The sequence below is a fragment of the Strix uralensis genome, chromosome Z, assembly GCF_047716275.1.
Source record: "Strix uralensis isolate ZFMK-TIS-50842 chromosome Z, bStrUra1, whole genome shotgun sequence".
NCBI lineage: Eukaryota > Metazoa > Chordata > Aves > Strigiformes > Strigidae > Strix > Strix uralensis.
Genome location: NC_134012.1, coordinates 35,192,974 through 35,218,139, shown reverse-complemented (window position 1 = coordinate 35,218,139; position 25,166 = coordinate 35,192,974). Strand labels below are relative to the sequence as shown.

Sequence of the window (25,166 nt, the reverse complement as noted above, 5' to 3'; positions counted from 1 at the left end):
AGTTTCTGAAGTAGAGTCGAGAGGTAAGATGATGTACTCCAGATGTACTCTTTTTCTGCTCTGGGATATGGAAAGATGCTAATCCCAGTGGGAAGGATTGTATTAATAAGGGACAGATTCTTTCTGCTACCACAAAATATGAGTCAGTATACCTTCTTGCTGGTTTTTTTTGTGACAGTTCAGGAGAGATTCTCAGTGGATAGCTGAGGTCGTTGTGAACCATAACTGAGTTGTATGTTACCAGTCATTCTAACAATGTGAAAATCTGAGTATAAACAATCAATGGTAACAAGCTTTATCTAATATTTTGTTTCACAGTAGGAATCAGTAACTTCCAATTGAGCAGTGCTCTGGGTTGCTTTCATAGCATCTCAGACATTCCTAAATATATTTCCAATGGGAAATACACAAAACATGCTGTCAAGAGATACAGTTTTCTTTGTCTAGCAGCTTTTCTGCCAGATAGTCCTTTCTACCTTTTGAGTTCCATTCACTTCAGCTTCAGCTTTTTCACAGGGTCTTTCCGTGAACTGGTCAGGTTCTGTCTAAAGCAATGGGGTTGTTCTTTGCTATTTTTTCCCCACTATTTCTTTTTTTAAAAAAAAGTTTCTGGAAGAAGAAACTTTTCTTAGTAGGAGTGTTCTAACTGGAGTACTGTGTCCATTTCTGGGCTACTCGGTACAAAAGAGACACAGACATACTGGAGAGAGAGTCCCATGAAGGGTCACGAAAATGATGGACTGGAGCATCTCTGCTGTGAGGAAAGGCTGAGAGAGCTGGGACTGTTCAGCGCCAGGCGGCTCAGGGGTGATCTCATCAATGTATACAAATACCTGAAGGGAGGTTGCAAAGAGGCAGAGCCAGGCTCTTTTCGGTGGTGTCCAGTGACAGGACTAGAGGCAATGGGCACAAACTGAAATACAGGAGGTTCCCTCTGAGCATCAGTGTGGAGGTTTGAACTCAGCTGGCAGCCAGACTCAAAGTGGCCGGCGTTCACCTCCCCATCCCCCCTCTGGTAAGATAGGGGAGGGACAAAAGAAGAGAATTCGTGGGTTGAATAAAAAGAAAGAATTTACTAAATGTAACAAGAGAACAACAGTAACAATAGTGAGTTCAAAAAGAAAACGGGTAAAATGCAGCAGTGGCTTACCGAGCATGGTGACTGCCCCCCCACAGCAACAATACCTACCACCCGATGAGCAGACTGCGAGTGTGCAAGCCCCCAGCTAAAAGCTGAGAGATCGAAAAGCTGAGAGCGAGAGCCCGCCCACCTGGGCATGACATCACATGGTATGAAATACTCCAATGAAAATTAACTCCATCCTGGTTGAAACGAGGACAATCAGGAAATAACTTTGCACTGTGAGGGTTGCACAGCAGAGGTTGTCCAGGGAGGCTCTGGAGTCTCCATCCTTGGAGATATTCAGAAGCCATCTGGACATGGTTCTGGTCAGCCAGCAGGGTGGCCCTGCTTGAACAGAAAGGTTGGACCAGATTGAACTACAGAATTAATGAAGTAATGCAGTAGACTTGTGCAACTTTTCTTCTGAATTGACACCTTACCTTAACTTCAGAAAGTCTTTCTTTTGATAGCCACTTCTTTCTATCCTGTGCTATGCATTGTTAAAAGCAAGTTTTATTTGGAGCAAATCAAGCCCTTAGGATTTAGGCAGCTCTTGTTTTACTTGCAGACAGTTCTTGTTAGTGCTAAAGGAGTACTTCTGCAAATGGCTGACTAGATTTGACAGTCTGTAAAATAAATCAGGATGTAAAACAGGCAGAGTAAGTGCTACTTGATCTGAAATAAAACTGCCAATAAGGGTCTACTTCAGAGTTTCTTTGAGCATCTGCGATAATGTCAGGTCAATCAGTCATGGATCTTCCATGTTTTTTCACAAAACACTACCTTTTGGATTTAATTCTTAGAATTGAAATATTATGTCACTGTTCTGCCAAAGATTATAGATAAGATGGAGGAATATCCCACTTTTTCAAGAAGAAAGTTGTAGTGTGATGCTTGGTGTTTGGTTTAGTTTTACTTGTTTCAGCTTACGTGCTGAAATGAGCTTTATTTCTTCAGTACTTTGCAGGATAGCATACAGTTTACAGTGATGAGATTTGAGAGGTACCTTATTTCATGTTCTTGTTAGTTCCCTTGGCGTTTGCAGCTTTCCTGTTCATGAGGATGTTGCCTTAGCACCCAATTCTCAAAGCTGGAGAAACAAGTACATAGAGTTTGTCCCTCCTAGTAATAAGGGAAGGATGCTTATCTGCTTGACAAAAACAGTCTCTGTGGCTGTCTTAATTAACAGCTATGGGTTTTTTGAGGGGCTTCTGGGTGTTTTAGTCAGGGAAGGAAAGGAAGTTTGAGTACTTGATATGGATATTTAGGAAGTTTTATTAGGAGTTTATGGGAAAGCTTATACCTGTTTTAAGGGTAGCAGAGTGGTTGAAATTGGCTTCTGAGTCCCCACCTTCCCATCTTTAGCAAAGAGAGGTATGGTACAGGCAAGAAAAGGCTCATGTCAGGGAATTTGGCACAGTTTAGCCAACTGATATAAGCTTTTTCTTACTGATTCTGATAATGAGAAACAAAGACAAACACTTAGAGAAACATGCCTCAGTTTCCTTCTGGCCACCTCTGCTCCCCCTTTGCTGGTCTCCAGTCTCCTCACCACACATCACAGACAGTCCCTTGGGTGAGACAGTGGCAGCACAGGGGACAGAGGCTGGTGTGTAGTGGCTACTTTGCTTTTGCTGTTGCTTGCTTCTTAGTGACTTGGGTGTGGACTTCTCCATGGGCTACAGTCCCCTCAGAGCTGTCCCTTCTGTCCCCTCTCTGCCCCTGCTCAGGCAACTGGGCTGGAGCCTGGCTTGGGTGACTCCTCATGTGCGTTCCCTTTCCAGCATCCCTCCTGCACTGGCATCTCTTTTGCCTCGGTGTCCCTCATGCCCTGCATGCGTGTCTTTGTGTGTTGGCATCCCCCTTCTGCGGCATCTCTTCAATTCTTCTTGGGCAGCTGCTCTTCTCCTCAGTGACTCTCCTTCCCATCGTTGTGTTGGTGGAGGTGCTCTAGTCAGCACAGTTTGGTACGTGCTGTGGGTCAGTTTGCCTGTTGCGAAGCCTGCTGGGATGGGTTGTGACCAGCTCAGGGCAGTCCCAGACTGGGTTTCACACAGGTTCCAAACACCAATACCCGCCAACTGTTTTCCCCGGTGCAGCGTGTGAGAGAGGATCAGTGTAGGCAGCGAGTGATCTCAAAATTGAAGACAAGTAGTTGGTTATGAAGACTGAGAGTAAAGGTGTAACATAAGTATACTGATAAGTGAAGACACTTTTTCAAACAATATTTTAAAGTAGAATAGTGTATTACACTTACTAGTATGCTGCAGTATTCAGTACACATTGGTGAATGGACAGATTTTTTAGCTGAGCTCTTGGAGATGATCTACATAAAATTCTTTTTAAAAAAAGATTCTTAGAGTTAAGTACAGCACAGTTACTGGACAGTAGCAGGGAAGACGTTCAGTTGTCAAAACCTAAAAATTCAGGGTGAGTAGATAATTTTGTGTTTGGCCACACAGCAGGTAAGGTCAGAGGAGAGTGGGTAAATGACGTGGACGTGTTGGCAAAATCGAGCTTTTATTCTGGTTACAAGATAGTGACAGACTTGTTGGCTATTCATACAGAGGGATTCACTTGCAATTTTTTTTCTTTATTTTCTGTCCTTTTACTGGCATATTTTGTCTTGGTAAGTCCTTCTGAGAGCCACATTTTCTGTTTAACTGCCAGAACTGGCTGGAATGTTCTGAAAGCAGTATTTATTCTTTGCAGATGTTGCTTGTAACTGCTAGTAAGGGAGGTGGAGGGCAGAAGGGAGCTTGTGGCTTGGGCTTAAATCCAAAACCACTTCCTCAGTGGGGGAAAAATTAAAGCATTAGGAGTTCTGCCAGCTTTGTTTGAAGGAGCTAATATTTAAGAGTGAGAATGCTATCCACAGTGTAATGGAATAAAACCCAGTAACTTTGGCTTCACCTTTTATATTTTTATGTTTTTAATTCTTTAGCCTTTATTATAACTTTTTTTTCCTAATTTTTTCCTGCTTATCTTTTCAGGAACAGGTAGTTGGCTCACTTAAGGTTATAGCTCATTTAAAAATGCAGTAGCATCACAAGTTGTATTTGACCAAACTTTTTTTTTAAATTATACATAAGAAAAAACTTATATTGCAGTATTTTTAGTGTGAAAATAAGTTATTAGAGCTTGAAAGTTTGATAGAATGCAGTTTAAACCGAAATGTGGAAATTCATGAAATAAGATATATTTTAATATTGTTGTAGTTCTAATAAGGGTTTTGTTAGCATGATGCTTTCTTCAATAACATACAGGTGGCAGAATACCTCTCAGTATCATTAGTCTGTAGTTCAGGAAGGGGTTTAGATCTAATTTTTGGTGTTTTTGTATTGAAGTCCCATCCAGCCATTAACACTCCTGTCAAAGAAACTGTTCAGGAGCCTGCTGAGGGGAGTGAAGAAAAAGCAGGAGCCAAAAGGAGAAAGTCTTCTGTCCCAAAAGTAAGTGACTGTGTTTTGTTCTACCAGTCAAAACTGTATTGCCAAGGTTTTACTTAAATACTTTAATAGTGTTTTACTGTTGTAACTGCTTTGCCTTTGCTTCTTTTCAGACACACATATAGTAATATTTTTGTCCTCTGTACTCCTTTTAAGCTGCTGTACATGTTTTTGAAAATAAATTTCTTTACCGGTCTATATTTCTCAGTTGTAACATACTTACACTAAATTCATACAGTACATCCTAGGCAGGAGAAGGTGGAAATGAACACCAAGATTTAATTTTAAGTTTCCCTTTCTGTTTTTGAAGGCTTTAATATTATAGACAGGTATGACTGTCCCTTTCAATTATGACAGTTTTTCTTGAAAAGCCTAACAGAGCATTAGGTTCTGTCTGTGCTGAAAGGGTTCTTCAGTGTATTTGCCTGAACAGATAATAAGAATCAGTTTGAATTAGGCATTGTCCTGATTTTGGCTGGGATAATTTTCTTACTAGCAGCTGCTGCAGTGCAGTGGTTTGGATTTAGTGTGAGAATAATGTTGATAATATACCAGTGTTTTAGTTGCTGCTAAGTAGCGCTTATCCTAGGGTAAGGATTTTTCAGTTTCCTGAAATCCTTTCACTCTGCTGGTGAGCAGGTGCACATGAAGTTGTGAGAGAGCGTGGCCAGGACAGGTGATTCGAACTAGCCCAAGGAATATTCCATACCATAGAGTGTCATGCTCAGTATATAAACTGGGGAGGAGTTGGCTGGGGTGGGGGTGCAGATTGCCACTGGGGCAGCGGGTGGTGAGCAGTTGCATTGTGCATCACTTGTCTTTTCTTGGGTTTTATTTTTCTCTCTTTTTGTTATATTCATTTTCATTACAATTTTTGTTGTTATTATTTGTTGTTGTTATTATATTTTACTCTAGTTATTAAACTGGTCTTATCTCAACCCACAAATTTTACCTTTTCTTTTGATTTTTCTCCCCATCTCACTGGGAGTGGTGGGAAGTGAGTGAGTGGCTGCATGGAGCTTAATTGCTGGCTGGGGTTAAACCACAACAGCACATCTTCAAGTAGTTGGGAATATTGCATGATAGCCTTGTGCCTTAGTTGCCTTGTTGAAATGTTGAAATTTTAAGAACTGTAGCTACTTTAAAAGGGAATTTCACAAAAGGTGCTTGCAGGTGGGACAAGGCAGTAACATTGAAGTTGAGAGAATGAACTGAAGATCTAAAAAAACATGTACATACATAGACTGCAAGGAAATGTTAATTATTTTCAAGTAAATCATTACAAACTCTTGATTTTTTTTCAAGACTTAACCACTCACCTAAATTGAAAACTAGTATTTTAAGGTTTAAAAAAAATCCCAACAAAATCAGAAAAAAGGCATAGATGACACCAGTTATCACTAATTACTCTCTCACATGATAAACCAATTTCATGTTGTCTGTTTACTACCTTAAGTCTTGTTGAGTAGAAGGATAGTCTTTGCTAAATGTGGTCTGCAACTTGGATACCCGTCTGTGAATAATAGATAAACAGTGATACATGAATCTTGAATGTTGGCATGAACACGTAGTACTCATGTACTGGTGATATTGTGAAAAGTATAGTTATGTTATCCTGAACACAAAGTGAAATTTAAGTTCACCATAGTACACTGCTGTATTTTGACCTATTCTGACAATCATCTGCAATTGTATACCGGAGAAAGTGGTCCTGCCTTAGGCTTTTAATGTGTACCTCAGAAAGGGGTGTATCTACAGATTTAAACTATTTAAAGTTATTAGCATGTTGTTCTCTTTTCACTATGAAATACTTTTTAATGTATTTTTTCTACTCTCTGTTGAATCCCTTTACAGTTATCCCCTAAGGGGGATAGTAACTTACCTACAGAAGCTGAAACAGAAGAAAAGGAGATGGATATTTCAAAGGAAGATGATCTACCTTCTGAAAAAAACAGTAAAGAAGTATGTGAAAGCTTTTTCTATGTACTGAAGAATATCTTAATATTATGCTTATTGATGTAAATATATTACTGGGTATTAAGAAGCTACATTTACCACTACTGTGACAGTCTCAGGAGCTGTTTAACTATATAAAACTTCCTGTGCATTCACTCATGTTTATACTGCTCGTTGAAGCTAACAGGAATTGAAGTTTTCAGAGAGGGCTCTTTTAGTCTGGCTGTGTGTAAGTTCACTTAAAACAGTGCGGTTTTATCGCTTACTCTGCATTACAAATGTACTTTTTTAAAGCACTAGATAAAAAGTTCAGGCAGACTAAAAGACTATCCTGATTACCAGATTATCAGGATTTTAATAATTGAAAAATAGGATGTGTCTTCATATGCATTACAGGATTCTTGCCTAAATTATGTGCCAGAGGCTTCGGTTGTGGAAAAAAATTAGAATAATTTAAAATACATCTTTGTTTTGTTAAGACTCTTAGCACCATTTTTTAATCTTCACAGGATGTGGTGAAAACAAATGATGCTTCTATTCTTAAAGTTGCTAGAAGAGGAAGAAAAAGAAAGGTAACAATATGTTTAATTACTTCACCTTACTGGAATTTTTGGATATGATGATACTGGATATTTACTTCCTTTAATAACAGATTATGTGTAAGTCTTAAGTGCCTGACATCCTCCCTCCCCCTTTCAGATGGCTGAAAGATTTGTAGGAATGAAAGTTTTCCTAGAGGGTGTTTTACAAGTCTTAATTCTGTTTGAACTTAATGTAGAGTAGGGAATTTGCATGTTTTCCCAAACAGTCCCTTGCATGTAAGAAAAACAAAGATATAAACTGTTGCTAATAAAATAGTCTGTTCTGAAGCTCTGAAAAATCGTTTGAATTTCTTCCTTACATTGAACTAACACCTGACATACTCCCCCCTTTAATGAGACTGTGATTTTGTAGTGTCTTCAACCTGGGAAAAAATTGGAGTTACTTTGAAAGAGGCAGTTCCACCTGCTTGCTCAGCATGCTCTAACCTTAATGTTCATGTGGTCACACAGCAAGCCAGATCAGGGCACTGACCCAACTAAAAACTAGATTAAAGTGGGGCAAAATTTAATTTTAATTTGAAACCATTTAACTTGTAACATTAGTGCTGACAGCAGGGACGGGATGAAGGTAACCTTAGTATGGTTGTCACAGGTAAGTAGCATTCTGAGTATCATTTGCTTCACAAAAAAGAAAGATATGTGTTTGGGTGCTCATACACAAATGACCTGAATGTTTTAAAAATAGAATTTAAAGAATGCCTTCTTTAAAAAAAGAAATTTTATGAAAATCTAAAATAAAATTCAAAGCTGCTATTCTGAAACGGCAAGAAATTGAAAGAGTGTCTGACACTGCTTACATGTGATTGCAGCTTGTAAATGGGAGAGAAGCCTCACAGATAACACACAAAAAAATCTCATTTTTTTCAAAAACCACTCAAATCCTGTGGTTGTGGTGTTTTTTTTCTTTTGTTTGACATGAGGGGGTTTTTTTGCATCATAAGGCACTAGGCCTAAGAACACTTCCTCTGACACATTTACCAGCTTCAGCTGACAGTCTTATGTTGGGATGTGCTGTTTGTGGCAAGGGGTTTAACCAGGATTTTGCATTACTGCAGGCCATTGCTGAACAGAAAAACATAGTATTTCAAAGGATGTGGTGTGTGCTTGTGTCTCAGAAAAGAGGGTTGTCTGTGCAGTTATATGACTGAATGCATTTCTTACTTTCCTTAAAAACCATGGTGGGTTTTTTCCCTGGGTTTGTGAAAAAGCATTCTAACAGGTATTTTGCTGTTGTTTGTTGGACTAGATCTTCAAGGTCTTTTCCAACCTAGATGATTTTGTGATTTAAAGTCTGCAGGCTGATGGAAAGCACAAGTTGATACGAGATGTACCTCTACACTGTTCTTGATTTAAGTTTGTTCTTTCAAATTGTCTTTTATTATAGGTGTCCACAAAGAATATTAAGATAAATATGTATTTTCCTATAACTTTTGTGTTGCTGCTAGCTGATGCTCCTGTATCCAGGACGCTATGTGAATATTTTCTCCAGTTCAGATTTTTCTCAATTCTTTTTATCTGTATGGAATGGAATGTTTCTGCAGGGAGATATGTATCCTTTAATCAAGATATTCTTCTGTCATAAGTTCTATCTGTCTTTACAACCCAACCTCCCTAAAATGATTATGCAGATGAATGTCATCGTGCGTGGTTAGTGCAGTTCAAAGTACAATTTTTCGTTGTTAATTGCTATAGAGCTAGAAGCAGGCGTTTTTCTGAATAGCTCCATCTACTGGCTTGATAATTTGATGCAGCTAGGGTAGATGGCATCTAAAAGAAAGAGTATTTTTATGTGTGTGTGTGTAAATATGAACTTACATGCTTAAAAATGGGTTTTGGTACTGTTATGGTGATCTTAAAAATACTTACAAATGATCTTTTTTTCCTTTGTTGTACCTAGATAGTTTATTGTTCTGAAGATGAATGGGCTGGTTGAAATTACACAAAACATTACACTATTAGGTAGTGATGGTATGGAGAGGGTGGAATTAGTGATATTTAAATATAATGTGTTACTAAATTCGGAAACTCTTTTTCATGTGTAGAAGCAGTATCATAATAATGCATTTCTAGAAGTTTAAAACAGTTGTTTGAGAAAGTAATTAGATATTGGTGCCCTGTGCTTTCTCACTTGTGAAATTCATTCTTTAAATTAGGCTGAAAAACAAGTTGAAGCTGAGGAAGCAGCAGCAGTGGCAACGGCAGCAGTGGCAGCAGCAGCAGTGGCGGCGGCAGCAGTGGCAGCAGTAGCTCCTGTGCCAGGGTCTCCAAAAGTAAGCCCCAAAAGAGGAAGACCAGCAGGTAACTTTAAAACAAAGATTTATTTTTTTCACCATAGAAATATCTTAGTAGAATTAGTGAGGGAGTTGTCTCTTTCCGCTAAAGAGTACAGTATTTTCTCATGCTAAAGGCAGTCTTTGCTAAGAGATTGTAATGAGAAAACATCTCATCTTAAGCTGATGAATTTAGGACATAAATGGATTTAAATTGTTAGCATTATTGTCCAGTCCTCTAAATAAGACTTGTTGGTTTTGGGTACAAGTATTGCTTTTAGAAAAGCTGACTTTATAGGATGCTGCTAAATACAGATATATGATAAGAGCTCTTGGTGCGTTGTTACACCACAAAGGTGTTTATATTCATTAAAGGTCTATAAAATACTTTAATTGTGTTAGAATATCCATAAAACACAAGAAAGAGAACTGGGGGGACACAGAGCCTGTAGGTGGAGCTCAGAGGACAGTAAAAAAAAAAAAAGAGCTGGAGAGACTTGCTTGAAAAGATGTTTAAGGCAGTCTGTGTACATTGATAGACAAATTAAAAGAAGATATAACTTATTTTAAAATGTATAGTTAGAACCATTTGATAATTCTGCAGTGCTTGTTTCTTTGAAAGCAGCAATGATCTAATCGAAATTTTTGCGGTAAGCTTGCGGATATTCTTGAATTGATCATTACTACATCGGAAAGCAGTTCTTGCAGCAGTTAAGTATATTGTATGAACATCTAGTCTAGGAAACATAATTTATACTCATCTGTATCTGTTGACAGTATGAAAATTACTAGTAGAAAATGCAACCATGATTAACTAGACTTAATTACTTTTGGCTTGGAAGCTGTGAGGAAATTAAGTATTACTACAGCTACCCTCCGCACCTCGTTTCATTGTATATACTACATGTATATTTTTAACATTTGTATGTGTTTTTACCTTGACAAATTTTTTGTTTGTTTTTACTAATTACTGTCTGTAAGAGCAGGAAAGGATCTTGGATCTTTAAGAGATGCTTTCACCTCCTGTATAAAATACCTTTTTAAAACACCTGTTCTGGTGTTGATATGATGCATGCATCTCTTGCTTAAGTGCTCCATATTAACACCAACAGGAGTTTAACCACTATTGGGTTTCCTAACCACACATTCACCAGACAAGCATTTAAAGGATTTAAGTGCCAAGAAGGCAGATAAGCTATTTGTCTTACTCCTAGCAATATGGTGAATCTGAGGAGATGCAAAGTTTTGCTCTGTACTGTAATGCGGTAGTAGAACTTCTTGACAGTTATCAAGAAAAGTGATGGAAGCCCTGTCTTAGGTCTAAAAATAATGGCAGAGTGCACTAAATTACTTCTTTCCATTCTGTAATTTCAGCCTATCTCATTTTCTGATTTGAGACTTTTTCATATTAGTTATGCAACATGTGAAACAAATCCTATCTGCACAGAGTGCAAAAATCACAAGAATTGGTAGTTGGAGCCTGTGGCTAAGAGACCACCAAAGTTTTTAATTTACCAGTCAGCTAAAAAAACTACCAACACTTTAATTTTTCAAAGAGATCTTGATTAAAGTTTGGTACTCAACACTTGAATTTTGTATAATAACAAAGCTAGGGTATATATTTTGATATAAGTGTAGCTGCTGTCTGAATAAGAATCTTTTGTCATAAACAAGGAGTAGATGGTGGGTGTGGACTAACCTGTTATTTCTCTATAAATACTAGCATCTGAAGTAAAGGTTCCAAAACCAAGAGGCAGACCAAAGTTGGTGAAACCCCCTTGTCTTTCAGAGAGTGACTTGTGAGTATTCTGTTCTGTTTCTCATTATAAAGCTGCTTTGTTGTAAACCATGTTGTTCCTTATGTTAAGATTTTGTAATTAGTACTAAGTTCCTGACAGGGTTTTGCCCCTTTAGTATTCAGTATTAGTTACTGTTTGCTTTGATGTTGTTATTTACAGCTCAGGTAATTAATACATAGTAACTCAAGGTAGTACATTTCTGGAACAAGAGACACAAGATCTTAACCTTCTTAACTTGTAAAATCTGTGCAAAGTTCCTTATATAATTGTATGCTGACTGAAGAGAGAAAGATATTTATTAAGAGACAAGACAAGATCATGCAAAACTAAAACAGTGAATTTTTTACATTTTTGTTTCAGAAATCTATTCTGATGGAATTCCAACACTATTTGTTACCTAAATTTTGTTTTTACCCTCTTCAGTTCTTGTGTCAAGTCCTTAACGGTTCTAGTAACTGAAGATGAGCATTAGCATAGTTTTCTATACATTAGCAGATGCGCAGTTTCAGTATATCACAGAATCATAGAATGATTTGGGTTGGAAGGCACCTTCAAGATCATCTAGTTCCAACCCCCCCTGCCATGGGCAGGGACACTTTCCACTAGACCAGGTTGCTCAAAGCCCCGTCCAACCTGGCCTTGAACACTGCCAGGGAGGGGGCAGCCACAGCTTCTCTGGGCAACCTGTTCCAGTGTCTCACCACCCTCACAGGAAAGAATTTCTTCATTATATCTCATCTAAATCTACCCGCTTTCAGTTTAAAACCATTACCCTTTGTCCTATCACTACACCACTGGAGAAAGAGTCCCTCCCCATGCTTCCTGTAGGCCCCCTTTAAGTGCTTGATGGCTGCTAAAAGGTCTCCCTGGAGCCTTCTCTTGACTGAACAACCACAACTCTCTCAGCCTGTCCTCATAAGGGAGGTGCTCCAGACCCCCAGTCATCTCTGTGGCCCTCCTCTGGACCTGCTCAATAAGGTCTATGTCCTTCTTATACTGGGGGCCCCAGAACTGAACACAGTACACAGGTGGGATCTCATGAGAGTGGAGCAGAGGGGGAGAACCACCTCCCTTGAACTGCTGGTCATGATTCTCTTGGTGCAGCCCAGGATACAGTTGGCTTTCTGGGCTGTGAGCGCCCATTGCTGGCTCATAGTCAGTTTTCCATCCACTAATACCCCAAAGTTCTTCTCCTCAGGGCTGTTCTCAATCCACTCATTGCCCAGCCTGTATTTGTGCATGGAATCACCTTGACCCATGTGCAGAACCTTGCACTTGGCCTTGCTGAACTTCATGAGGTTCTCACAGGCCCACCTCTCCAGCCTGTCCAGGTCCCTCTGGATGGCACATCCCTTCCCTCCAGCGTGTCGACCACACCACACAGCTTGGTGTTGTCAGCAAACTTGCTGAGGGTGCACTCAATCCCACTGTCCATGTCACCAACAAAGATGTTAAACAGCCCTGGCCTCAATACTGACCCCTGAGGAACACCACATGTCACTGCTCTCCACTCGGACACCGAGCTGTTGACCACAACTCTTTAAGCACGACCATCCAGCCAATTCCTTATCCACTGAGTGGTCCATCCATCAAATCCATGTCTCCCAATTTAGCGACAAGTATGTAGTGTGGGACAGTGTCAAAAGCTTTGCACAAGTGCACGTAGATGATGTGAGTTGCTATTCCCTTATTCACTGACACTGTAACCCTGTTGTAGAAGGCTACCAAATTCTTCATGCACACTTTGCCCTTAGTGAAGCCATTTTGGCTGTCATCAGTCACCTCCTTATTTTCCACATGCCATAGCATAGTTTTCAGAAGCATCTGCTCCATGATCTTGCCAGGCACAGAGGTGAGACTGACCGGTCTGTTGTTCTCCAGGTTCTCTTTATTTCCCTTTTTAAAAATGGGAGTTATGTTACCCCTTTTCCAGTCAGCAGGAACTTTGCAGGACTACCACAACTTCTCACTTCATCTGCCAGTTTCCTTGGGACCCGCGGATGGACCTCATCAGGTCCCATGGAATTGTGCACTTTCAGGTTTCTTAGATGGTCTTGAACCTGATCTTCTCCTACAGTGGGCCATTTTTCTTCTCCCAGTCCCCACCTTTGCCTTCCGTGTCTTGGGCAGCGTGGCTGCAGCACTTGCTCGTGAAGACTGAGGCAAAAAAGTCGTTGAGTACTTCAGCCTTATCCATCTCCTAGGTAACCAGGTCTTCCATTTCCTTCTGGAGAGGGCCCACATTTCCCCTAGTCTTTTCTTTTATCACCTATGTACCTGTAGAAGCTTTTTTTGTTGCCCTTCATGTCCCTGGCCAGATTTAATTCTGTTAGGGCTTTGGCCTTCCTAAATTGATCTTTGGCTGCTTGGACAGTTTCTCTGTATTCTTCCCAGGCTACCTGTCCTTGGTTCCACTGTCTGTAGGCTTCCTTTTTGTGTTTGACCTTGTCCAGGACCTCCTTGTTCATCCATGCAGGCTCCTGGCATTCTTTCCGGACTTCCTCTTTGTCAGGATGCATTGCTCCTGAGCTTGGAGGAGGTGATCCATGAATATTAACCAGCTTTCTTGGGCGCCTCTTCCCCCCAGGGCTTTAGCCCATACTACTATGACAAGCAGCTCTCCTGAAGTCCAGGGTAGCGAACTTGCTGTGCACCCTCCATCATAATTTTTAGTGTTCGGTTGTAAAAAAAAAAAAAAATCAACTTCCTGAGTTAGAAGAATGTGGTGTTTTAAACTCACTGTAGATAATGGATACAATGCCTGAATACTGTTCATGTTTTAGTGTCAATGAGGAGGAGAAGGCAAAGAAAAAAGGACCGGAAGAAAAGCCCAAAAAGCAAGGGAAAAAAGAGGAGGAAAGTCAGAAGGAAGAAGAGAAATCAAAGAAAGAATTTGACAAAAAGGAAGGAAAGAAAGAGGCTGAACCAAAAAGGAAAAATGCTGCAAAAGTGGGTTCTGCATCAGCTTCTGATACTGAAGATGATGGAGAAGAACAAGAAGGCGACAAGGTATAATTTTGCTTTCTTAATGATTTGTTATAGAGGAAAGTAGTATCACTGAAGATCTTTCTTGAAGTTAATGCTAGATCCTAGTAAAGGCTGGAGCCCTGGGCTGGCTAATATAGATATACAGAATAAAAGTTGCAGAACTTCATTTTGTCAAATAATTCTTTCAGGAACTTCTTTGGTATTTTTTAAGAAAAGTATCTTTCCAAAGACACTTGTCTTTTTAACAAGGGATTTAAATGTAGTAGTTACTTCTTTTGTCAAAAGGCTTTTTCCATCTGTGTTCCTTGGAACACAGACTTTTCTTCCTTGGGTGCATCTAAGAGAACATTTGGCTTGAAGCCAAGTTTTTAAAAGATATAAAGCTGTCCCTAGCCAATCAGTTGGAATGTCTTCATTTTTCTGGTGCTTATGATATTTGTCTTCTATTAGAAAAGGAAAAAGGGAGAAAGGACTAAAGAAATTCAGAACTTACCAATGTGTGGAGGTCTTGTATTTAGTTGCAGGGAAAGGCTCTTGCCAGGTTGTTCCATGGAGCAGAGTTGCTTCACAGATATTTAGTGTAGGTAGGTTTACCTCTTTACAGAAACAATGATTTAATAATCTTGCTTTTCTCTTTCCAATCCTGAAATCCCAAATAAAACCAGAAGAAAAAAGGAGGAAGAAGCTTTCAGGCAGCTCATAGAAGAAGCATTGTAAAAGGCCAACATGAGAGAGAAGTAACAGAAAGAAAGCGTAAGCAAGAGGAACAGACAGAATCTGAGTCGTGAGTATTTTAACATGTGATATCCACAAGCTGTAGGAGTACTGTGAAAGTAACGGGAGATGCTACCTGAAAAAATTCCAAACTGGTTTGCACTGTGTTCTGTTGTGTCTGTCCCTGTGTCATCCCCCGCCCCCCCCGCCTTTTTTTTTGTCTATTTTAACATCTTTTTAAGTGGATAGTAAGAAGCTTCTCTAAACCAGTATGTTCTATTCTGGGAGAACGGGAAGAATTGAACCTAGAAATTAAGTGATGTCACTCTTCCAGTGGCTTAGAATTGCTAGCAGAAGACAGCAGGTGGGTTCTGTTTAGAAATAACCTGAGAATATCCATGTGAAAAGGGATCAGTGTGAAAACGTGTTCAGGACAGCCATATATTTTTCTTTAAGTTTTGGATACACCAGATTGAAAACTGGTAGGACCTATTAATCCATGGTTATGGATTTTTGGCCAGGTTGTGGAATGCATGGGGTTACCTGGAAAATATTTCCTTCTCTGTCTGGCAGCTAGAGCACACACTGTTAGACAGAACAAGATAAAATTAACAATTATTCTACTTTATTCTGCAAAGCCAGTTGAGAGATACCAAGAGCAGTCTGCATTTGGAAGATAAATTATCACAAATGAATCAAGCATAAGAATGGAAGACAAGATCCTGCCAGAGACTGGAGGGGGTGTGGGACAATAGGAAGAAATCTGACTCTCTCAAGAGCTATTTTGCAAATGGGTGAAGAAGCTGCCACCATGAGAGCATGATGTTCCCATCCCCACAGTTGGTGGGAGGCTGGAAGAAAGGGAGAACAAAGTAAAAATATGGAGAAAAAGGAGGAGGATAATGGTCCCCTTCAACTGTAACAACAAAATTCTACCTTTTTCACGTTCATTAACAAGAATCTAGTTTGGGGGTTTTTATTCTCTAGCCCTTTCTTCTCCTTTTCTTCCTGTTACTCCTTTGGAAGCCCTAACGTAATTACTTTACTTGCCTGTAGCAAACCTAAGCGTTTGCAACTCTAGAGATACTAAATTGTCTTTAGCATCTTTGCAGCTCTTAATATATCATTATCTAAATCTGACATATGCTGATTTGATTTCTGCAATCAAACTCTCATTTATTGGTTTGGTTATTATAACCAAATTTGGTTATTATAACCAAATCTCCTCTACTTTTAAATAGCTGTCATATTTTACGCATTGGAGGGTAGATAGAGCTTTGCTTCAATAAGATAAAGGAGTAGCAGTTAATGAATGCGTAATTAATTTAATTACAGCTGATGGCTAATATCACAAAACTCAATATTGATAAACAATGAAAAGACTTATCTTTATGCTGTCCGTCTTCAAGTTCCTCTACTAATGCACTGAATATAGGCTGGTATCTTTTTTGGCTACTTTTCTCATCAGTATAGTTTTCATTTTCTGGTCTTTGTAGCTACTTTGTTAATATTTATTTAATAATGGTGCTTTGTACACTGTTCTGTATATATACAAAGTATACATGTACATTTAAATGGCATGAGCTTGTGCTGCCAGTTTAAGTAAAATAGTCTTATGTACTTTAAAACTGTTCATTCTGTAACTGGGTGGCTTATGAAAGCAAGATGGAAGATGATAGACACGCAGGCCTGGATATTTCATGGATACATATTACTACGACAGGAAGAAAACTAGTCACAGAATATTTAGTCATGATGAGCTGAAATATGCAAATTCTAAAATGGGGCTGTGAAACCGCTCAGTAAGACAAGACTGAGGAACTGCTAATCAGGTCCATGATCTTCTCTAAATAAAGAGTTCAAAAGCTTGTGTGAAAAACTCCTGCCTGTCTTCATCCCGTAACTGAGATGGAGACAATTTTTTTTTTTTTGTTTTATTGAGTCTCAGCTTTATTTGTAGTGATACAATTAGAGCCAGGAGATTTCAATGAACTTGTAATAAATCTTCTTCCTTTATTACTATTTGCTTCAAGAATATTTAAATTATTACTCATACATTTATAGTCAGTTGTAGAATACTTATACTGTTATAATTAATTATATGAGAAAATTAGTCACATAGGAACTGATTATGACTAAGTGATCTCTCCATAGTTCCCATGGTAATGTTAAATAGTTTTACTCTTTTTGTCATCATAATAAAAATATTTCTCCATAAGTTAGTTCTGTGCAATGCCATTTTACCAATTTGACATGCAACCAAAACAAAATGCAGTTTGGAAATTAACTTGGTTTTTGGTTGTGGGGTTTTTTTTTCTTTACTGCTTCTGGGGAAAACCTGTCAGTATGGAGGATTTATCAGCAGTATCTCAGCTAATGAATTTTGTTAATTCATTTCAGTTTTTGAAAACCAGGGTTTGGCCCTTTGTGGTTTTTGCATACTAATGTTTTACTGACACAATACCTCAAAACACTGCATCTCATCTAAAAATGGGAAGAAAAAAAAATTTGAAAAACAGACTTCACAACATTTGTAAAAATACTAATGTTTTTGATAGGCAGAGTAAAGAAGAAGGCAAGAAAACAGAAGTTAAGAAGATGGAGAAGAAGAGAGGTTGGTTTAAAGAAGCTAAACAGTATTTTTGGTCATCTTAAATTTTGAACAGAATTATCTGCCTGGGTAAGATAATCTAATGCTAAGGGTAACTGTGGGGTGTCGGTCTGAGATGTTTGATCCATGACTGCTTCCTTCAGGTCTGTGAAACAGTGCATTCTTGTTCTTCTGTGTTCGTTCTTCAGTGCATTAGAACAGGTTTTTGCTATTCTCATTTTACTGTCATTCGAGCTTTTTAAACCTCAAATGATCCCATCTGTTTGTAAACAAGAAACAAGCGTTCTTACTCTTTGAACTGAATCACTTCAGTTCTTCATTTTTTCCTTTCTATTTTCTCATAACAATAATCTGAGGGACCTCTAGAAAGTATTTAGATGCTATCCCTTACTAAGCAGGAGGCTTGCTAAGCAAGAGGCTTGCTCTTCCTAAGCAAGAGGCTTAGGTGCAGATTACTGTAGTCTTGTCTATTAATGCACACTTGCAAATTGACCTTCACAGGGATAAGTCATTCCTTTTTTAGTACTTCCATCTTTAAGGGCAATCCAAATCACTGGCTGTGATTTGTAGTATAGTACAGATCCAGTGGCATGGACTCCAACCAACCCAGTGTTGGCAGGGGGGAAAAAAATTATCCGAACACATCCAAGATTGGTTGGACTTGAAGGAAACTGTTTGCTTGCAGTATTGTTCAGAATATGTGCCACCTGTGTATGAAAAAATCCAAACAGGCATTCAGCATGTGAATTAGAGACACACATGTTCATTCATCTTGCACACCTGCTGGAGCATGTGTATGGGGAACATTTTATTTGGATGAATTTGAACTGGAACTGGAATCATGTCCAAACTATCAATAGCCACGTGTCCTGTCATTAAAGGTTTTCTAGCTTTGTAACTTTTAGTATTTATTGAAACTTCCTTTTAACCTGGCCCACAAGTAGAGGGTGACAATTGTATACTAAAATAGAAAATTGTTTCCAGCTTGTAACTCCTGAGGAGAAAACTATGTAGGTTGTTAATAGTATCCAGTTTTAAAAAGCTGTGTACTTTATTTCTGATTGAAAGCCCTGTGGTGTATTTATGTGCCTACCTGCATCGTTATCTGATGTAGAGTGCCTGTCCATATTATTCTACATTCTGTGTGAAGTTCAGATGTGTAGAAAGGTTTCTACAAAAACCTGAAGTGATTATCAAATATTCATGCATACTGTTTTTAATCTTCAGAAACATCAATGGATTCTAGGCTTCAAAGGATACATGCAGAAATCAAGAACTCCCTGAAAATTGATAATCTTGTAAGTATTCTTTTTTTATAAACTGATTTATGTGTATAATTCCAGTAGGAAATACTTGGCATGTTTGTTTGTTTTTAATTAATACTCTGAGAATGAACGGAACTTTTTCAGTTTGAAAGATAACTGCTACTTAAATGAGGTTACCGTGAACATCGAAAAATAAATGTCAGCAAGTAAGATCAGTTTTGTCTGAAAATAATTCAGTAATTTATTTATTTACCAGAAACATTCAGACAGAATTCTGTCAAATGAAGCATCTATGCCAGCTCAGCCTGAGCTGTGCAGAAACACTAGAAAGAAATGATGAGTGTAGTAGTGGTAGATGCCCTGATGCAAGGGATGGAAGCCCGATGTGCTGACCCCACTCCTTGTCGAGGGAAGTCTGCTGCTTGCTGGGGGCTCAAGTTTGGAATGTTACTGAGAGATGGTTGAGGCTCGTCTGGCCTTAAGACTGTTTATTAACTGCTGCTGGTTTTCTTTGTTGGGCACCAATGATACAGGTAGGGGAGACCTGCAAAGCATGGCTGTGTGACTCTGAGGGTGATGATCAGGGTATGAGGTCCCAGGTGGTGGACCCTTTCTTGAGGAAAGTACTTGTGAAGGAATGGATAGGACTTCTAGGACATGGCAGGATCCACTCCAAAAGTAGTGCTGCCAAGAGGCTGGCCAACCTGGTTAAAGAGTTTTAAACTAAGAGCAGTAGTGGAGGAGGCAGTGAGGAAGTGGTGGAGCAGGATGGCAATCAAATGATGAAGGGTGATGTAATCAGAATTGGCCTTGTAATCAACAGAATTCCTCAACAGAATAGCACTGAAGCGACATCACCACAAGCATATGCACAGAAATGAGGAAGTGCTAGCAGTGCAGCATTATGAGGAAAGCTCTTAAAACCTTTCTGGAAAGTCAGCACAGCTGGGTACCTCTTTGAAGTGGTTGTACACTAATGCATACAGTATAATGAACAAACCAGAGGAACTGGACGTATGTCTACACTTGCAGGACTATGCTTTCATTGATATCTCAGAGACTTGGTGGGGTAGTTCACTGGACTGGAGCCTTGCCATGTATGTATATGGGCTCTTTAGGAAAGACAGATGCTGGGAAGACAAGGTGGATAACTCTGTGAGAGACCAGTGGAAATGTATGGACCTCTGCACTGGGACAGATAAACCAACTGAGAGTTTATGGGTCAGGATTAGCAGGCAGACTAATACGGGTGACATCCTGAGGATGTCTACTGCAGATGACCTGATTAGGCAGAAGTAGAGAATGAAGTCATTTTAAGGCAACTGGGAGACACCTCCAGTTCAAAGGCTTGGTCCTCATTGGAGGCTTTAACCATCCTGCTATCTGCTGAAGAGACAACATAGGGATTATACAGTAATCTAGGAAGTTTGTGATAATTTCCTAACACAGGTGATCAAGGAGCTGACAAGGGAAGACATCCTGTCAGACCTGATTCTTATAAACAGGAAAGATCTGGTCAGGGATATGAAGATTATGGGCAACGCTGACTGCAGGGATTGAGATGGTGGAGTTCAGGATGCTGGGAGGAGGGAGCAGGGCAAAAAGGATCACAGCCCTGGACTCAGGAGAGTAGACTTTGGCCTCTACAGGGATCTGCTTGGAATACTCTCTGGAGAGACCATGATGGAGAGAAGAAGGGACCAGAAGATCTGCCTTACTTTTAGGGATTACCTCCTTCTCAAGATTGATTCATGTTGACAAGCAGGAAAATAAGCAAATGTGGCAGGAGGGCTTTATGGATGAACAAGGAACCTCCTGACTATAGTCAGGACATGAAAGAAGTGGAAGTAGGGACAGGTAACCTGGGAGGAATATGCAGACACTGTCCAAGCATGGAGGGATGTGCTTAGGAAAGCCAAAATCCATCTGGAGTTAAAACTGGGAAGATAAATGAAAGACAACAAAGCTTGAAGTACCTCACCAGCAAAAGGAAGACTGGGAAAATGTGGGCCTGCTGCTGAATAGGGTGGTGGATCTAGTGAAAAAGGACAAGGAGGCGGCCAGGGTACTTAATGCCTTCTTGACCTCAGTTTGCTCGTACATTTCCTTTCAGGAATCCTAGGTCCCTGAGACCACTGAAAAGTCCAGAGCAGGAAAGACTGGATGCTCAGTGGACAAGGATCAAATTAGGCAACATTTAAACAAAGTGGGACCTGATGCAGAATAAACTGAAGAGTGCTGAGGGAGCTGGACAATGTCATTGTGCATCCACTCCATTTTATTTTTGAAAAGCCATGGTGACTAGAGAAAGGTTGCCCAGGACTGGAAGAAAGCAAGTGTCACCCTCATTTTCCAGAAGGGGGGATCTGGGGAACTGCAGGCCAGTCAGCTTCACATCGATCTCTTGGAAGGTGATGGACCAAATCCTTCTGGAAATTGTTTCCAGTAGTACGAAGTACAGTGTGGTCTCTGGGAGTTGTCAGCATAGGTTAATGAAGAAGAAATCATGGTTGACCAAACTGACCTCCTGCTGTGTGATAACTGGCTTGGTGGATGAGGGAGAACAGTGGATGTTGTTCATATTAAGTTTAAAAGGCTTTTGACACTGTCTGTTTTAACAGCCTCATAGACAAACTATTGAAGTCTGGACCGAGTAAGTGGATAGCAAGGTGGACTGAAACCTGGCTGAACTGCAGGGCACAAAAGACTGATCAGTGGTAGTGAGTCCAGCTACAGGCCAGTCACTAGTAGTCAATACTGTTAAAACATCTTCCTTATTGACTGGGATGATGGGACAGACCACACCTGTAGCAAGTTTGCAGATGATACAAAACTGAAAGGGTAGATTTGAAGGGTGTGCTGCCATCCAGGGGGACTTGGACAGTCTGGAAAAATGGGCCAATAGGAATTTAATGAAGTTCAACAAAGGTTCAAGTTCTGCAGCTGGGGAGGAATAACCCCATGCACCAGCACAGGCTGGTGACTGAGTGGCTGGAAAGCAGCTTGCCAGAAAATGACCTGGAGGTGTTTGTGGACACCAATCTTACTATGAGCCAGCAATGTGCTCTTGTGGCAAAGGTGGCCAACAGCATCCTGGGCTGTATTAGAGTTGCCAAAAGAAGGAGGTGATGACTGCCCTGTACTTGGCACTGGTGAGACACTGGATCCCATTTTGGGCTCCTCAGTACAATAGAGACATGGACACACTGTAGTGAGCCCATAAAAAGGGCCATGAAGATGAATTAAGGATGTGGAGCATCTGTTGTAGGAGAGGCTGAGAGAGCTGGGAGTGTTCAGCCTGGAGAAGAGAAGGCTGAGAGGGGAATCTTCTCCATGTGTGTAAATACCTGAATGGAGTGTGGAAAGACAACAGAGCCAGGCTCTTCTCGGTAGAAGGACAAGAAGCAGTGAATGCTGATGTTAATACAGAAAATACTGCTTAAACATAAGAAAAAGGGTTTTTTATGGTGTGGGGTTGTCAAGCATTTGCATATGTTCATCTGAATTCTTACACCTTGGAATCCACTGTTAAGGCTGGGCAATGAAAACAAAAAGGGAAGGAACAGAGCTGTCTCTTTTTTTTAAGCCTATTTTAATGTCTGTGCCTATGGTGCTCTAGAAAAATACTACCAGGTTTTCTCAATTCAGTGTTATTTGTGTTTTCGTTTTTGTTTTGTTTTTTCTCTCTTAACTGAAACCTCAAATCATGAGACCAGACCAAAAATACTTTACCAGTCTCCGTATTTGAAGTCCTGGAGGGGATGCAAATCTTCAAAAGTCCATTTCCATTTATGCAACTGAAAAAGCAAGTAAAAGACTTCATTCCATTTCTGCCTTTATGTACTGCTGAAGACAAGAAAATTCTTGCTACCACGAACTGGCCAAGGAGAGGTGTGAGCGTGACATCAGTTTGAGGACTTTCCCTAACTGATTACGTGGTCTCTTCAGGGTACCATTTCATGGATGGTGCTGAAAGAGATTCAGCCTTCGGTTTAGTATCTTCATTTTGTGAGTGCCATTTGTACCATGAGAAAACATGAGTGTCAGTGAAGAAGTACAGTAGGATGAGAAGCGCAGGCTGCTCCAACTCAGAAACTCAGCGTTGTGTTGGGTGTCAGAGGCAAGGTTCTGGCAGTGGGGGCAGGGGGTTGCCCTGTGCTGGACACAACTAGTTCCAGCTGGCTCCAGTGGACCCACCCCAGGGCTCAGCTGAGCCCCTCAGCTGAGACGGTGGTGCTTCTGTAAAAACTTGTTTAAGAAAGGGCAAAACACACTGGAGGAGGAGGGGAGGCTAGAGTGTGAAACAGCAGAGGGAACACCGAGGTCACAGAAGGGAGGAGGTGCTCCGTGTTGCTGGAGCAGGTATTCCCCTGCAGCCCCTGGAAGAGACCATGAAGGAGCAGATGTGCACACGGTGGCCTGTGGAGAGCTGGTGCTGAAGATTTCTCCTGAAGGACTGCAGCCTGTGGGGAGAGCCCAACCTGGAGCAGAGGAGACTGTGGGAGGGAAGTAGTTGCAGAGAGGAACTGTGATGCCCCTCCTGCGCTGCTCCATGGAGGTTGGCTGGGGAGGGGAGTCTGCAATGAAGTTGAGCATGGGAGAGGGGGAAAGGAAAAGAGTTGATTTAATGTTTGTCTTTGTTCCTCCATTTCAATGGGGAATAACTTCCTCTAAGTAGAGTCTGTTTTGCCCATGACAGTTAACTGGTAAGCAATCTCCCTGTCTTTATCATGACCCATGAGCTTTCTTGTCCTGTTTTCTCCCCCTGCACTGTTGAGGAGGGAGAGGGGAGCGGCTGGGTGGGCATCTGGCCGCTGGCCAAGGCTAACCCACCACAGCATTAAATATGAAACATTCATTTCCAGTGTGGCCTATTCTTAAATTATTTTATTTAAGTCTATGCCAATAATTTGTCTCAAAAAAATAGTTAACTTCAAATAAAATACAGAAAGCTTTTACTTCACAACATACATGATGGTTTGGCTTAATCACTGTGTCCTGAGCCAGATAGTAAATTCCCCTAACATAATAAGTAAAAAAACAAGAATGGAAACCCCCCAAAACCTCACCAGCCTCTGATTCAGAGGCGTGATGGAGCAAATATTTTAGAATACTGGAAAGAACATTGGTTGTAGAACTACAGCAATGACACTTAGTTTATCATACCTGTATTTATCAAGTAAACATCATAAAAAGAATTCTGATGAGCATAGTCCTGATATGGTTTTTTGGGGTGTTTTAATACTAATTTCCCTGGAGAACAGGAGCTACAACTTTATGCAAGAATGCAGAATATATGCAGAATGTTATGACCTGTGCTGGCGACAAATCTTGTTAGTTCTAAATAGGAAGTAAAATAAGCAAGAGTAGCTGAAGGTAAGGAAATTGAGAACTAAGTATTACAGGAAGAAGACTATTAAGTGGTTCTTCAAACTGGATCAGAAGCTCACATCATTACTTCTGGGTGTCCTGCATAGTGTGTCATTCATCAAACTTTTAACTGAAAAATCTACAAAAATACAGTTCTGTATATTAACTGCCATCCACTTAAGATGCTTTGCTACCTTCTCAGTGGCAAGTCACTTGGAAAGATTGTGTATGGAAAAAGCTGACTGTGGAGAACAGCTTCAAGCACAGAATTACTAGAACCAAAACTTGCATAAAGCTTGAGTTTGTATTTTGAAAGTATAAAATTATTTTTAACACTTTCAAGTTATTCAGATAGCATCTGCCTTTTGTTACAGAAGTAGCTGAAAGGCAACTGATAGCAATTTGTTTGCAAGTTTGACTGTATAAATTGTTCTAAAATTAAGTACATAGTCAAATTAAGGATATTACAGGAAGGTATCACTGAGCATGGAAATGAATTAAGCATTATAATTACAGATTATTAACCTGTAAGTTAAGTCTTCAAACTAATTTCTTGTTTTTATACAGGATGTGAACAGGTGTATTGAGGCTCTTGATGAGCTTGCATCCCTTCAAGTCACAATGCAACAAGCTCAGAAACATACAGAGATGATTCTGACTCTAAAGAAGGTGAGATTTGCAATGTTCAAGTAAGCTGTATGCTTTCTTAAATTGATACCAGTGTTATTTACTACTGGAGTACTGTTCTTGTCCCAACAATTCAAGAACAATGTGGGACAGACTGGAGAGCGCCCAAAGGCGGGCCATGAAGATGATCAAAGGGCTGGAGAACCTGCCCTGTAAGGAAAGACTGAAGGGATTAGGTCTTTCTGGAGAAGTCTCATGGCAGACCTCATCACAGTATTCCAGCACTTAAAGGGCAGCTACAAAGAGGATGGAGGCGCTCTCTTCACAAGGAAGTGCATGGAGAAAGGCAAGGGGCAGCGGATACAAGTTGCACTGGGAGAGGTTTTCAAGGT

At 40.2% G+C, this 25,166-nt stretch overlaps 2 protein-coding genes across 7 annotated transcripts in view; one reads left to right on the top strand and one right to left on the bottom strand.

Moving 5' to 3' along the window:
* PSIP1 (PC4 and SRSF1 interacting protein 1) overlaps positions 1 to 25,166 on the top strand; it is a 44,076-nt gene that overhangs the window by 13,204 nt on the left and 5,706 nt on the right. For 3 of the 5 annotated variants that reach the window (XM_074857216.1, XM_074857214.1, XM_074857213.1), the window contains 10 exons: positions 4,471 to 4,575; positions 6,427 to 6,534; positions 7,038 to 7,100; positions 9,284 to 9,428; positions 11,124 to 11,199; positions 13,983 to 14,208; positions 14,853 to 14,971; positions 17,460 to 17,515; positions 18,740 to 18,810; positions 24,715 to 24,816. In XM_074857216.1, the coding sequence (XP_074713317.1) occupies positions 4,471 to 4,575; positions 6,427 to 6,534; positions 7,038 to 7,100; positions 9,284 to 9,428; positions 11,124 to 11,199; positions 13,983 to 14,208; positions 14,853 to 14,971; positions 17,460 to 17,515; positions 18,740 to 18,810; positions 24,715 to 24,816 (1,071 nt within the window). Of the gene's footprint in view, positions 1 to 4,470; positions 4,576 to 6,426; positions 6,535 to 7,037; positions 7,101 to 9,283; positions 9,429 to 11,123; positions 11,200 to 13,982; positions 14,209 to 14,852; positions 14,972 to 17,459; positions 17,516 to 18,739; positions 18,811 to 22,493; positions 22,583 to 24,714; positions 24,817 to 25,166 lie in introns of all 5 variants that reach the window. The other 2 variants (XR_012627252.1, XM_074857215.1) reach the window with 2 other exon arrangements.
* The window catches only part of SNAPC3 (small nuclear RNA activating complex polypeptide 3), a 56,359-nt gene continuing 41,737 nt past the window's right edge, over positions 10,545 to 25,166 (bottom strand). The window contains exon 10 of one of the 2 annotated variants that reach the window (XR_012627255.1): positions 10,545 to 11,476. The gene's annotated coding sequence lies outside the window, so the exon portion shown is untranslated. Of the gene's footprint in view, positions 11,477 to 22,530; positions 22,575 to 25,166 lie in introns of those variants that run through there. The other variant, XR_012627254.1, reaches the window with a different exon arrangement.